The sequence below is a fragment of the Scophthalmus maximus genome, chromosome 18 (genome assembly GCF_022379125.1).
Source record: "Scophthalmus maximus strain ysfricsl-2021 chromosome 18, ASM2237912v1, whole genome shotgun sequence".
NCBI lineage: Eukaryota > Metazoa > Chordata > Actinopteri > Pleuronectiformes > Scophthalmidae > Scophthalmus > Scophthalmus maximus.
Window position 1 is genome coordinate 5,398,131 of NC_061532.1, and position 15,442 is coordinate 5,413,572.

Here is a 15,442-nt window from a genome sequence, read left to right on the forward strand (position 1 = left end):
TGCTCTGCCCAACTCTCATCCGTCCTGGTCCACCCACTCCCCTTGACGTGAGCAGAGGGAATCATTCAGTCACAAGAGCTATACTGTATGTTGTCGAGGTAGAGACAGTTGATATCCAGCTTCGTAGCACAGGTTATCCAGGATGGTCAATGTAGGGTTAAGTCAAACCAGTTAACGAAAACATATTCTGTGTATGTCGAACTCGCTTTGTGCTACAGGCCCCTGAACTAGGATGATTATGTTAGTGGCATGTTAAAACTTGATCAGTGTGAGAGCTCCTCATTTCTCTCCCCCTCCCTCTCTGCTGGGCGTCACCCTCGCTCCAGCGTGGGACGTCCTAGAGCCCTTCCCATGGAAATAACCCATAATAACCTTTTGCTTACATGGGCGTCAGCTGAGTTTCCGTTTTCCGGTGACGCTGTTCCTCACCTGTGCTGGGAGGATGCAAAACAAGGGTCAAGGCCAAGGTGTTTCTCCCAGGGAGGGGGGGAAAAAGGGAATGGCTGTGGGCTGTGCCATGATAACTCACTAAACAATCACTTAGCTGACTATTTCAGGTGGTTTAAAGTCCCCTTTTAGATTTCGGGAAAGCAATTGAGATGACTGATGTATCTGTGTGGCTATTTTAACTGCCCCATTAACCGTAAACAATCAGAAACAGTCACTGATGATCCCATGGCCCTGGTGTTAAACTGTAACTCGTGACATTAGACATTTTACATCACCCGGCCTCATCGGGGCTACGTAGACAACTCAATCTTCCGTCTTACGGCACCTGAACAGTGCTCTGTCAGATTTATAAAAGAATAACGTCCGTGTCAGAGACTGTAAAGAAAAGTGCTTTTTGAAACAAAACTTATCATATCATTGATTTATCACTGCACTACAGCGTGTGTTTTTGTCCTTGGTGCACTGCACGGAAGAGAGTTACCAGAAATAGAAATATCAGATACGCGGAGGAGAAGAAGAACACTGCTGTCAGATAAAACAACAATAAGAGCTTTTCCTGGCATCGCAGGATTTTGGCGGCGGACCACCAGGTTGTGCTTCCTGTTCCCTTCCTGTTTGGGTAAATATGGTCGGGTGAAACGTGCTAGTGAGCAGGGGCCCTGCTACGTTTGTGTGGGTCACAGGTGGCCCATGTAATTCATTCCTTCACTCATTATATGTGTTTCATGTGTTTACTGGAGGGTTATTTTACTGTAAAAAATAATGCAATTGCAGTGCAGACATCTACACTACAGTTCCATAAACCCACTCCTGCTGTCAACCTCCTAGGTGGCACTGTTGGGCTACGTAAAGGCCGAGCCCTGTGTGTGTGTTGACCGACCCTCAGTCGGAGGTTCTGCTGATGGGCCCATTGGTGACGGTCCAGTGTTTGGTGGCATTGCTGTGCCTCCCATTGTTTCTCCGGTGGGACATCTTTGATTAAGACACCGACGATAACATCTGATGATTTGATTCTCTAATCAGGGATTTTTTTTCCAGGCTTTTCCCCTTTGTTTCCTCTCAAGGTTGTAACCTTGAGTGAAGGAGTAATGAAACATCAGTCTGGTCAGTTCTTTGCTGATGTTCACAAAGGCAGTAAAGTTCCCCATCCTTTCCCGACTTTGATCAAGGCGATAAGTATCCAGCGTTAATGGGATCAGAGGCCGGGTTAAAGGGAAAATGGGATCTGCTCTCGTTGATACAGACGTTGCAAGGAGCTTTAAAGAGACAGTGAAAATCATACTGACTTGAAAATTAATTTTGAACTACCTATTCTAGGCCGGATCCGGTAGAGTGTAGAGTTTGTTCTGCAGGCTCTGTGACGCAGCACATTGCTGCGTTGTCACCACTATTCATATTCAAAGTTGTTTTTGATCGTCTTGAAAACATCTTTTTCTTTTCCTTTTTTTTTTCAAACATCAGAGCAGCAGCAAGCAGTCTTGATGAGAATGAAATCACAGTTATGGCCATTACAGTAAAAAAAATCCATAATTATTGTTTTATAGAACACTCAACTTAGTCGTGCACGTGCACATGAAACTTGCAACTGCACACCAACTTGTCTCCATCGGAGAAACATTTGTCACTGCTGATGTTCACATACAGTAGTTAGAGAGTTTCATGTTTAATTTCATCAACATCCTGGTGACATTGGCTGATACAAACGTGGGATGTCACCAGCTCGACCATGAGCGTGATGCATACACCGGTTGGGTCATGCGACACCAGGAACTAAGGCTCCGTACTTTACTCTTGTTTTGTGATGCAGTTTGCAGTTCAACATGCGGATCGTTGAGTTTGCTGTGAGTTTTGACATATCTGGTTATTTTCTATCACCACTACTTTAAAAAAAAATTTGGTGCAGGCATAGTAGCAAACTGTGCCCTTGCCCCCTCTGCATCTTATGAATAAAACGGCCCTGCACATGACCTGGATGTCTGAGCATTGGCATTCTCACAGCTGTACTGCAACTACAAAAAAAAACTATGCACAAAAAAAGATTTCTTCATTGGTTTTAAGATCCGGATTGTGTCATGAACTTAATATCAAGTATCTTTGAATGAAGCTATCTGGCCACATAAGATGCATCCCATCTAATATCCCCACAGAGAAAAAAACTATTCATAATTACTGTGTTTCCTCTGACAAGGTTACGTCACCGCTGGTGCACATGTAGCTCCATTCACATGACAGATGATTTCCTATTCACCGACGACGTGTTCCCACTCTCTGTTGCAATTTCCCCAGCTTTGATGTCATCTAATGAAATCATCAGGAGGGTCGGTCTCTCATCCTATTCCCCCGGCAACATATTAAGACCCGGCGCTGCTGGAGAGGAAGTGGAGGCATGCAGCCTTCTTCAGTGGCGTCTAAATGTGCTAGATAACAAATGACGAAATCACAATAGTACACAAGCAACCATACAGATGAGCGTAGACGTAGTGAAGCCGTTGCTGGGAATTGTGCTCATGCACAAACAGGGCAAGTGCAAGTCACATCCCACTCAATGATCCATTCCACGTGCTGCTGGATAATTCCTGCAATCAGCGTTTCGGACCAAGTGTCAATCAGAGAACTTCTCGCAAGTGGCACGTTAAAGTGGGAATAATGGATACAAGGGCCGAGTAGAGTGCATCATCGACATATGAGCAATAAGAGCCACGTAACCAACCGCCTGGCCCAGCTCTTTCCTCACATGAAGACATTAGCCGAGGTGTCGATCAGTTCTTCTTGTCACAGCCAAAATCCCAGAGGCCTCCACGTGCACGGCCAGCACGGTTGGGCGGGCCCTGCCCTGTGTTGCGGGCCGACTGCTCTCTGACTGACACAGCCATTAGAGATTGCTACGCCTGTCTAAATCCCCCCCCCCCCATTATAGATTGCCCACGGAGCGAGTCACCGAGGAGACGCCAGATTCCGCTCTCAGGTGAATCAGGTGAGGCAGGCACGGGACGGACAGATTTGACAGGCGGACCATTTTTCCAGTGAGCAGCAGACTCTGTCCAACATTTTTCGACTGCCGGTATAACGATGAGTGAAATCCGCAGCCTAAATATGCACAGATGAGGAACTAATGATAAGAAAGTGAACGCGGGTGACAGAGGGAAGACAGGCTGTGCAGGTGAATGTCAGTTTGACAGATTCAATTTACAGACTTTGTGGCTTTGTACACCGTATACAGACGAGAAATTTGCAGTCTGAACTACGAGAGTGACAGTGCACTATAGCAATAGCCACATAAATACATGAAGGGAATCTGCGATGTGATGTGACCTTAAACAGCTGGAGCATAACGGAGGTCATTTTTTGGGAATCCTGAATGTTCAGCAAATATGCATGAGACTAGCTGAGAAATGCTGCCGCAGACTTTTTTTTTCTGCTGTTTGGTGCCAAGCATCATCGGGGTTTTTTTTTTTTTTACCACTGCTACGAATGAAAAAAGGATTCACAGTGATGACTGAAGAAAATCAGCACATCTGCAAGTCTTAAAAAACCAAAAGAAATGGATTAAACGCTAAAGTCAAGCTTAACGTTGAACTAGATTGGCATTCAATAGAGCGACCAGCGCATACCTCCGCCAAACTGCGAACAATCCTCCACATGATTATTTCTTTGAAATAGCAAAAATGTAAAAGAAAAACTTTTTGAATCGTGATTTGTGCAATGTTGCAATGTTAAAGTAAGTGAAAGAAGAAATCCTGGGTACGCCCTCAACCCACAACTGTACCAAAACGTAAGAAGTCCTTCCAAGGTCCAGGCCCCATCGTTCCAGCAAGTTTGGTAAAAATCGTAGTCGTAGTCTTTTGCACAATTATTCTGACAAATAGACACAGGTGGAAACATGAACTCCTTGGTGGAGCTAATACTGTGAATCACCCAGTGTTGGAAATAAAATAATAGATATTACACAGTGTTGAAAGTAGTGCTCCAACTAATGATTATTGTCATTAGCGATTCATCTGTCGATCATTTTCCAGATTAATTGATCAGTTGTTTGGCCCATAAAATGTCATGAAATGCCGAAAAATGTTGATCGTGTTTCCCAAACCCTCAAGATGTTGTTTGGTTTTGTCCACACACCAAAGATATTTAGTTTACTGTCATAGATGAGCAAAGGAACCACAACATTCGGAAGCTGAAATCAGAGAATGTCTCTCATAAAAACTACTTGAACCGATTAATCAATTATCAAAATAGTTGGCGATTCATTTAGTAGTTGATTACTAATCGATTAACTGTTGGAGCTCTAGTTAAAAGTTTTTAAGTTTAGTTTTAGTTTTTTAGTCAAGTCACTGATACTTGGTTGTTTATGGAAAACGGCTGCCGTGGCATTACCATGTGGGGTGGGGTCACCCATGCAACAGGCTTTAGGGAGTAAGACATTTTTGCACTTGTGATTCAGTCTGTTGTTTTGTCTTCTCTTCTTAAACTGAAATGACTCATCCCTCCATGTGGAAGAAGACCAGTGTCCCTGGCAGAGAGGAAACAGGACCATTGTTTTCCGTGGATGTGGGTGCGTTTCTTTAGCACAACAGCGGCAACAGAAAGACTCGCTTTGTTGCAGCCACGGGCGTCAGCACTGCGAGAGGGGAACAAATCTCACAGTGTGAGATAAGATCCCGCTCTGGACGGCGTCTTCGACAGGTCAACGGCGGCAGTCGGGACATTTGTCACCAAACTTATTGCTTAGCTGTCACTGCGGGGAGGGAGAAATATCACAAGAGGCGTCGCAAAACAAACCCCAGCTCTCCAACGTGTGCGGAAAGATGCAGCGCAACAACTCAATACTGTTTTATTATTTTTCCGGGGGTTGGTTTTGTTGCGGTGCAAAGATAAGGAGTTGTCCATCACAGCCTCCGCCGGTGAGCTGAGGATTCCATTAAGGTCCCCGCGACTCAATATGTTCACCGTTTGCATCCAACGGCGCGCAAAGGCAACGCCAAGGAGCCAATTTCCTCTTACCTTCATGAATAACAATCTCATTCATCTTCCCCTTTGCACATTCATAAAGGCAGACACGAGCCACGAGGAGACCCATTATCTGGCTGTCTGGAACACTTCAGCAAACGGCCTGTGCACAAACAGGCTGAGGGGAGCTGATCTTTTCTGTTGTTTTGAGACAGACGGATTCAAAAGCTTGAACTGTAGACTTATGTATTTTTTCCCAACGATTATTTAAAAATTGTGTCTCCTGCAAGGCCTTTTTTTTTCTTGTTCACACATGCTTATTCCTAAACCCCGCAACTATCAAGCCGCCCATGCTTCAGTTACCCTAAGCTGGTACATGCCAGATAGGCTTTCAGACACTTGGCCCCTCGCAATAAACCCCTGCCATCCTAAACCCACCGCAGCAGGTTGACTTTCCATCCGTCCATCCACTGATGATTTATTCATACACTAGGATAGGATTGTTCCAAAGCAGATAAAAGTATCTATATTACTTCGGAACAGCACAGTATGGAAATGATAAAAGAGTCAGGAGTGTACAGATAATAGAACAATGCCAAAACACAATCAGAAGACGGAGGAGGGGGGACAAGATAAAGGTCAATCTTAAATGACATCAGAGCCCCTCTCTGCTACCACAGAGTTGTTTCCTCAGGTGCATAGGGGGAGACGGGCACAGGAATCGAAAAACAATTTGCAAGCATGCCAGTGCCCCCCGCCCCCCCCCACCACGAGAGCACAGGTCAATGTAAAATCACATCAGGGCCACTTTGCTGTAATTGAGCGAGGGATTAATGTGATTTTAGCCTTGTTCCCTCAGTTGTACACAGAAGGTGGGGAGAAGCTGGAGGGCTTCACAGTCACCCCCCCCCCCCGCCCCCCCCGCCCTGATCTAATAGGTGGTGAGAACATGACAAAACGACATTGAAAGATGGAATATGTTAGATTTCACTATATCAAACTCAAATTTTTAACAATATTTATGTCTGTCAGTTATGTTACTGTAGCCAATAAATAAATTGACGCTATAAAAAAGTTCTTATCCAAAAGCCATAACTGCACTTAATGCTACTTGAGTATTCAATATTAGAATGAATCGTGCAGTGAACGTCTTGTATGTGTGACAAGTTGTGTTTTTACTTTCTTTTTTAGAATCTTCTGTCTCTATATATATATTTTTATAGTGACTTTCAGAGGCTCATTTACATTTATTTTATGTGTTTTCAACTTTTTCGAATGTTTGCACTGATAGGACTGCATCCAATGTTCTTGTACATGTACATTGACAATAAAGACTATTGTATAATCCTATAAAATAGTTGGCACTGCCAGTGCCAGTCTGCCATTTTCCCACAGCGGATATGAATGAATATCCCAGGTATTTTGAAGAGGTATTAAAAGTATTTAAGACGTTCTACATTCTTCTTCTTCTAGTTAAACATGAAAGGATTGATAAGATTCCTAAAAAACAACAACATACAAAATAAATTGATATTTCAAGGCTTCTGCTCAGATTAAATCTGAAGTGGACATTTACTTAGCTCACTGCCACATTTATCAGCTCAAGGTTTACGTCTTGAAAGTGTAACGAACATAAAAAGTGTAATTCTTCTGTATGTATATCTCAATATAACTCATTTTCTGTTGGCTTACATTCTTTTCTGGCGTCAAGCCCCTCGGTGTGTTACCTCAGTTTTCAGGCCATAACTTTTTTTCTTTTCTTCTAATGGCTGTGAAAGATCCGCAGTAAAACATATCACGCAGGTCCAGGGCACTGCACCTAATACGGGAGGCCATAACTACATAACACTGCCCATTGAAAAGAAAAAATAGAGACCACATAACTCGTGAGCATATATCAACAGCCCGACCCCCTATTCAGGCACGAGCGCGAGATGGCCCAGTTCAGAGATTTGCGAGGCTGCCGGGCGACGTTGTGCCACATTGATATTCCCCCGAGCCCCGGGACATGCATGAATCATAATTAATTGTAATTAATGGAACCAATTTTGCTCTAATCATCGCATAAATCGCAGAGGCCCATTAAAATAAACCCACTGTTCGCACTCTGCAATTGATGGTTTCTCTGAAACATTTTGGGCTTTCAATCATCTATGTTAATGAGACACATTAGTCGGGGGGGGGGGGGGGGGGGGGGGGAATATCTACTACAGGCAAACTGTAACAATTACACAACCAATGGATTCAACATTCATTATGTTGTAAAAGTTTTTAAATTAAGCAGCTCTAAACTGGAACGAAAAAAGCGTAGAGAAATCAAAGGATCTAATTTCCAAATTTGTTGCCTGTGCCTCACTAAACTGTTTACTTCATAGGAAAAAATACAGAGAAAGATGCCGATTACACACAATTATGAAATTTATTCCATCAGTGGTAATGTACAAGAATTATACAGCTGGTTTGCTTTACACCTCACAGATTTAAGTTCTGTACATGTCTGTCATCTAATTTGGACTGGAACTGTGCTCGCCAGGGGCTTCACTAAAACACAGCTGACCACAAACTGAAAAAGGTGGAAAATGTGGGGGACACATGAGACAAAGGTAAACATGAACACTTCTGATGAGTGTTCTGTTGAGTCTGTATACATGTATATATATAAAAAAACAAAAGGACAAAAAACTACACACTTCCTGGGCCCAAATAATACCAGCTGCACTGTACAGAGGCAGATTTCATGTGTAACCATCGCTTCAGCTTCACTGAAGCCTCACAGTTCACGTGTTGATTCAGGTCAGGTTTAGCAATTAACGAAATAGCAACTACTGTCACACTGTCTTTCATCTTTCACGCTGCAAAAAAAAAATGACAAATTCCTGATATAGACTTGAGTATATTAAAAACGGTTGAGAGGGTGCAGACTACCTCCCCATCCTCCGACAGGCCATCGGCCGTCCTGAGCGGACTTGGCGGCCACACGCTCTCACTCCTTCCTCCGCTTCTTATCGTGGTAGTCGTCCTTTGAGCTCCTGCTGGTCGAGGGCCTCTTGGAGCCGCCGTGCTGCTTGGCCTCCTCCAAGAACTTGTCCAGACCGAAGGGGTCCTCCTCAAACTGGACGGGCCCATCCCGCCTCTGCCCGTGGTCGGCACCTGAGAACTCTTTGCCTGGGGCAAAACGGCTGGTGGACAGACAGAGAAAGGGATATTAGAATATGCAGAAGATAAACTTCAGCAGTCCTGACAAAACATAAATTAAAATTGAATTAAAGCCCAATTGTTTTCAAAACGGTAATGGAAAGAATGGAGTTTGGAATCCATTATGAATAATCCTGGCCATGTTCACCATGCCTAGTTTTTGAAAATCAACACTTCCCTCTGAGAGAAGAGCTGCTTCATTTAGCTAATGTCCGGTGATGATGGCCATTAAAAACAGAGCCATTTAAGATAATGGTTTGATTAATGCATTCCATTAAAGTGGTTTGAAAAAAAATCATTAATTAATTCTTTCTTCCGTCTTCATTAATAATTTCACTTAGATCTATAATGTAGGGAAAACTGCATCATGGCATTTGTATTCTATATTACGCTTGACTTATTAACCTATTATGCTTTTTACAGTATTTAGTTTGTAAAACTGTTTTTATTTGAGAGCAGTTATTGAGGAGTCACATGAGGTTTACCTCATCAATATGTAAATAAGCAGCAGAGTGCTCAAAAATTTGAGGTAAAACTACCATGTTGCAGATATTCCTGAGTTATTGTGACTTAAAGACAGTGCTTCATGCCACCAATAAAATGTCATGTTCACCATACAAAATGATCTTTTTTTTTTTAAAGGTAACCCGTTTCATCGTCGGTGCTGTAAATGTTAACCTTTTCCAACAAGCAGGGATTATTTACTCGTCTGCTCAGCAGTAATTCATTTGTCGCTCCATATGTTCATGCTGGTTATCTTTCGTGTCTATGCCTCCCCGGAAAACCAGTAGCTACTGAGGAATTCCTCTGTCAAAACTAAGTCAAAATTTAATATATTTGTATGTAAATAAAAATAGAGTATGTACTTGTTCTGCATGAGCGAATCAAGGTCGTCTGTGTAGGCGTCCTTGTCAATGTTCTTGCTTGGCCTGTAGATGTTGGACGCCATGTCTCTGCCGCTGCGGAACGGCTGGTCATACACGTTGTACGTCTCGTCCTCACCACCGGCGAAACCGCTATCCATGCCCTGAGGAGACAGAGAGAGAGGGAAAGCTAAAATAAAGAACAAAATACCAAGTGCACAACAAATGGAATAGCTAGGATATAACTTTTGGAGGAAAACGTTTCCTCATGTTGTGGAGTTGGGTATTCAGCCTTGTACATATTCTCAAGTCGACACAAATCACCTAGGCTGACGTCACTGTACTTGAATGGGTGCGAAACATTCCCAACCTTGCTCTGATTGAAGAGTCTCTGGTCATACTGGGCCTCGCTGGAGGAACGAGGGTTGGGCATGCCCAGAGCGATGAGCTCACTCACGTCCCGCTCCTGGTCTCTTTGCAGCTTGGACCTGGAACGAGGATTCACAACAGAAAACTATGAGATGAAAGTGAAAAATCACTGCTAGATACTTGCTAGAAAGTTGTTCCATTACATTACATGATATTATATTTCTATATTTTAAATGGTCACATTACATTATATGTAATACAAACCTTGATGTTTTGCACACAAGGTCATTTCCAAAATTGTTTATGGATTATTAAGATTGTGTTATTGAAGCTTTAATCTATGATGAAAAAAGTGTGTGAATTTTTTTTTTTTTTTCATTAAATCACTTCATCTTGACCGTCTTTCAGCAAACAGCCACGTCAAAGCTAAGTGAAAGGTAATTTCGAGATAACGAGGTTTCTGCCGTCTGACAGACAGAATTGTGACTGTAATGAGCTCTCTTCGGAATCTCTCTTCCTCCCCTCATCCGGGGAAACACAATTCAATCAATCGACAACCTGACAGCGCGCATATAAACTTAACATAACGCACTGATCACAGATCGTTTGTTCAATATTGCAGCTAGCCGCATGAATGATTCAGCAGTGAGCAGTACATCTGTACCTGTGTGTGTGTGTGTGTGTGTGTGTGTGTGTGTGTGTGTGTGTGTGTGTGTGTGTGTGTGTGTGTGTGTAAGAAAAGGAGGGGTGGGTGAGTTCACATGCGGTGTGTTTAAAGTGCGTGTCCAGGACCTCTTATCGGGAGCTGCCCTCAAAATGTTCCTGTCGTGCTGTCTCTCTTTCCTTCTGTCATGGCGGATCTCGTCACGCTCCCTGGCCTCGCCGTCCTCGCCACCTGCCGCATTGAACACAAAAAGGAAATTTTTGAAGAAAAAAAAAGGGGGAGCAAACCACACGAGGAGGGCACATGATGTGGAATGCAGAGGTGAAAAGAAACATGGGGATGAAAAGAAAGATGAGAAGTGGAGTTGAGTTGTTTGATGATGGTAAATATTGAAAAACAGATTGAATAGAAAGGGGATTGATACACAGCAGGAGAAGAAATGTAACATGATAAAGAGAAACTGTCAGTGAAGAGTTCACTTGCGAGACAAAACCCCAGCTGACATACAGTATGTTAGATTAGATTATAACATAAAATGTAAATTTCGATTTTGCTATCTGAGTCAATGTGTTCCAAGGAATGTACAAAAAATAGGACATGCATATAATACGTGTGAATAATTAGTCGCACAAGTAAGTCATAAACAGTGTACTTGAAGACAAAGCCATTTTTCTTCTACCTGGTCCTCGACTCACCTTTGTCTCCGTGGGTTTTGATCCCTGCCCTGCGGTCTCGAGCCATTTGGGCCAGCTCCCTCAGTTTCTCCTCCTTCTTCTCCTTCTCCTTCTGGGCCACCTTCTTCTCCACCTGGGCTCTCATCTCCACCGCCTCTCTGGCCTAGAAACACAACCAGCATTTAAAAGGCTTATTTCAATTTAATGTGCACATTTTAACATAATGCGACAGAATGGTTTCAGTACCTTTCTGTCGGCGATGTAGAGAGCTTCAGCCAGTTTGGCAAAGTTTTCGTTGATGTGAACCGTTTGCAGCCCCCTGCCATCAGCGGCAAGACGCTTGTCGAGAGGAATGGTGTAGCCCTGAGAGAAATTAAACACATAACGAGAAAGAAATTAGCAGAGAGAGTGACCGGGCAATACAACTGAAATGACAATGATTTGAAAATTAAGAATAAATCACGCAATGTGTCAAAAAGCATGGATGTTTCTACATGAACAGCTCACAAGGAAAAATCTGTCTGACAAGTGTTTTTAATAATTCTGGTGTCGTGTTACCTTAGCGTTCTTCCAGTTGGAGATGCACGGAGGAATCTTCCACTCCTGCTGCTCCTTGACTGTCATCTGAAAGCAAACGAGGAAACCGTGTCAAACACAATATCTTTTGGACAATGCGAAGCAACATTATTTTAAATCTACCAATGTAGTATTAAAAGTGGAATGCGTATCGTGGCCAATTTTACACTCTCAAATGTGTAGCTGTACCTTTCTGCTTGGAGAATGCATGACAGGGGCAGGAGGGGAGGGGGGTCCACGAGGAATCTTCTTGTTGATCCTGAAACATGCACATCAATATGTCTTCATCCTTTTCTTTAGAATATTAAATATTCAAGTGTGTTAATACTACACATAATCAACAAATCATGACCTTTAACGGCCTTTTTGATGTAACATTAAAGCTTTACAAAGGGAAGATTTTGTATAGCAGTAACTTGAGACATTAAGACATTATCCAATTATTACTCGAATGATGTATCCTAAAACGTTAAGAGAATCTTACTCCAGAAAACTTTACTTTTAACTACTAATGAATCACATCCAACCAATTAATTTATAAGATTTGTACTTCCCTTGAAGTATTTAGTACATAACACATCACACTTGATATTTCCTTTTGCCATTACTCGATGCTCAATTAATATGGATAAGATATCAACTTGGCAGAAAAAAAATGCATTAAGACGAAATTTAATATTGGCTTGTTCATCAAACTGTTGCTATTAATTATGTCAAATAATATATTTTATCTATTAAACTGGTCTTTACACTTGACTTCATGTTACCGTGATGGAGAGACGTTTACTTACTTGAAACGAGGAGGTTCCATGGGGTCTTTCTGCATCTCCACCATGCGGATCACCCTCTGTTTGGCCCCAGAGTTAAAAGCTACTCCCTGCTGGGATGGGGTATATCTTAAAGAGACAAAGAAAAAAAAAGAAGAATTTCACACGTACACAAATAAAACTGATAAAGATGGTAACATTACATACTTTAGTATTTCATAACATTGATGTCATAACTGGTAACCTTTCTCATCTATACATTCAATCCCACATGATGCCAACATATGAAGTCAAAGATGTGGATCAAACAACTGTGTTCTAAAATGGTGCTGAAATAGTTTTAGTTCCTAATACATACCTGATGTACTGTGCAGGAGCCTGTTTGTCTGCGGCTCTTACAGGCATGGCAGCAGCAATCTTCTGTGACACCTGCTTGTCCAGGGCAGCGCGGGTCTTCTCTGTTAGCTACAACGGACACAACAACAACAACGACCACGTTTAGATGTAAACCAAATATTACATTTGTCTCAGTCAAGTTAATACTGAATAAAATATGACCAAAATCATGTGATAAAGTGTTACAACAATTCTAATTGTAAATTGGAATAGTTTACTCAATTCTACAGATTAGACGGCCGATTTGATTAAAATAACATTGGCTCGACTTTTCAAGTGAAATGTGTTGGTGAGATCAGTATCCGTGGGTAAAAATGATCTTTGATCAGTCAAATCTACAGACTTGTGATCAAGTGGATCTGTGGGTAACAAGACTGTAACACAGTTTCTCCAATACACAAACACATTCGAACACGTCTTACTTCTTTCACAGCCTCCTCATCGGGCTTCTGTAGTTCTGGAGTGTCTTCATTCAGAACTTCCTTTGGAAGAAGGTCTGTGTACTTACTGAAGATCACCTGCGGCAACAAAAGACGAGAAATTCTTAGAAATTGCGGACCAATGAAGCAAATCAAAAGACATGAAACAGCAATAGATTATTTTGACAATGTGTACCACAGTACAGTGTGTATTCCCTGAATGACAGGCGACATTATCAAACACACTGTCAGCATAGATAGCGTCAATGGCAGCGCATTCCAACTTCACAGAACAACACCAAAGTTTGACCAGTCTTGAGTGTGCATTGAGATGACAGTAGAAGCAGTAGCAATGTTTCCGCCTACCTTATCCTTGCCCTGTCCTTGTCTGGCGATGGCATCATATTTGACCTTTCCCTCGGCGTCCACTTGCACCGCCAAGGCATTGGACGTCCTCTTCTTCCGACCCATCTCATGAGGGAACTGGGCCACGTGGATCTCCGGGAAAGCTCCTCCATCTCCAAAGTCCTGCAGGAACACAGATTTTTACAGCCAACGTGAGATGGTTGTACTTGGTGGTGGTGGCTAGTGTTAGCACCGTTTACGGCAGTGACTCTTCTACCTTTAAGAATAACATCCAGGCGTATGACACCAAACACAATTTCCCCCAAATCCACCACCACCACACGCGCATCCCGTTTTAAATTGATTCCCCACGTTTAAGAGGACGGTGTGTTTCGTTGTCAGGTGAGCTTGTTTACCTCGAGCGAACGAGGCACCCAGCCCTTCCTGTGACTGTACGGAGGGGGCTCCCTGAGGGACGAGACCAGGGCGGTGGAGTAGGACTTCTGGGCCCGGATCCTCTCTTCTGCCTCCAGCTGGTCCTGGGACAGCTGGGTCGGCGCCGGTAAAAAGCTGCACACGGAATGACACGTGTATAAGTCACACTGTTCTCGTGCAGTAGGGCCACTGCCGTGGGGCCTAGCTGCTAGCGTTAGCCAGGTGACGCCGAGAAGCACGTAGCATTGTTGGAAGTGGTCGAACTGCTAGCGAGCTTAGCGTCGTGACTTCACACTCAAAGTATGGGGGTTACATCAACGAACCTAGCACATCACTAGTGGACGTTAGTGACGTTCAAACATGCGAATTTGAGTGAGCCGCTAAGCTAGCTGGCTAATTCCAAACGTTTAGCTTCAGACCACACAATTTCAGCTAGCTAGCCGTTAGCTGAAGCAAGTGGCTTCCACAAGGGAAACAATGGCGGGCGGGCCGATAACATTAATTTCAAACATTAAGTGCAATGTATACACCATACAACACAGGTCGGACAAATGTGAAGACAATTTAATGAATTAGAAACACACAAAAAAGGCCGTGTCTGGCGAACTCACCTCGTCAGAGACATTTTTGGTTTCCCCCTTTCTTCTTCCTTAGCAAAGAACTGCGCATGCGCGATGTCAGACTAGAATTGGACAGGATAGAAGCTGCTTTGGCTTTTTCTGGCTATTTCCACGCGTTCATTGTGTTCATATTTTTGTTATTTTATTAAATAAGCACACAGAGGGGCTTTGGAAGTATACATCAACATTCATGCCACTATATATAAATTAAATAGAATAGAATAGAATGGAGTTGAAATGACAGCATGGTGTTAGGATAACTATCACAGAGGTGGAATTATAGAATTCCACACACACACACACCCACACACACACACACACACACACACATGTTATGAAAGATTTTCATTTTTTTCCCCCTCAGCATGAAATTGCCACAGAGGCGTAGTTGTGGAGTTTGCTCATGTGTCAAATGGATTGACAGAGTGAAATCAGCAGGTAACTCATACACACAGGCATAACGGATAACATCAACATACTAAAGCGCCCCAATCCACCATGAAGTGTGTGTGTGTGTGTGTGTCTGCCGGTGGGCAGGTATTGACGATATCAGGACCCTGAATGTGTTGCAGCTAAATCCAATTCGGCCATAAATGATTTTGTTATTTTCACCTGTGCTTTTGCCACTGTGACATGTCAAAATGTCTAAATCGTATTTTGGAAAATGCTTAATGGCCTCAAAATGCTTCAACACAATAATGCCAGTGAAACCCTGTTTTGGC

The 15,442-nt window shown here is 42.9% G+C and overlaps 1 protein-coding gene across 1 annotated transcript; it reads right to left on the minus strand.

Annotated features, from left to right (window-relative positions):
- Positions 1 to 7,797: 7,797 nt before the first annotated feature.
- Positions 7,798 to 14,775, minus strand: snw1 (SNW domain containing 1). Its single transcript, XM_035618420.2, has 14 exons — positions 14,712 to 14,775; positions 14,082 to 14,235; positions 13,687 to 13,848; positions 13,324 to 13,419; positions 12,864 to 12,970; positions 12,530 to 12,634; positions 11,928 to 11,997; positions 11,721 to 11,786; positions 11,409 to 11,525; positions 11,184 to 11,325; positions 10,617 to 10,719; positions 9,826 to 9,943; positions 9,459 to 9,619; positions 7,798 to 8,576 (listed from the first exon to the last, which is right to left on the minus strand). The coding sequence occupies exons 1-14, from the start codon at positions 14,723 to 14,725 to the stop codon at positions 8,381 to 8,383; spliced, it is 1,611 nt and encodes a 536-aa protein (XP_035474313.1). The 5' UTR covers positions 14,726 to 14,775; the 3' UTR covers positions 7,798 to 8,380.
- Positions 14,776 to 15,442: the final 667 nt, after the last annotated feature.

Coding starts and splice junctions, on each gene's coding strand:
- snw1 (XM_035618420.2), bottom strand. Junction 9,620..9,825: donor GACTCTTCAATCAGAGCAAG/GTTGGGAATGTT, acceptor CTGTCTCCTCAG/GGCATGGATAGCGGTTTCGC. Junction 8,577..9,458: donor GATTCGCTCATGCAGAACAA/GTACATACTCTA, acceptor TCTGTCCACCAG/CCGTTTTGCCCCAGGCAAAG.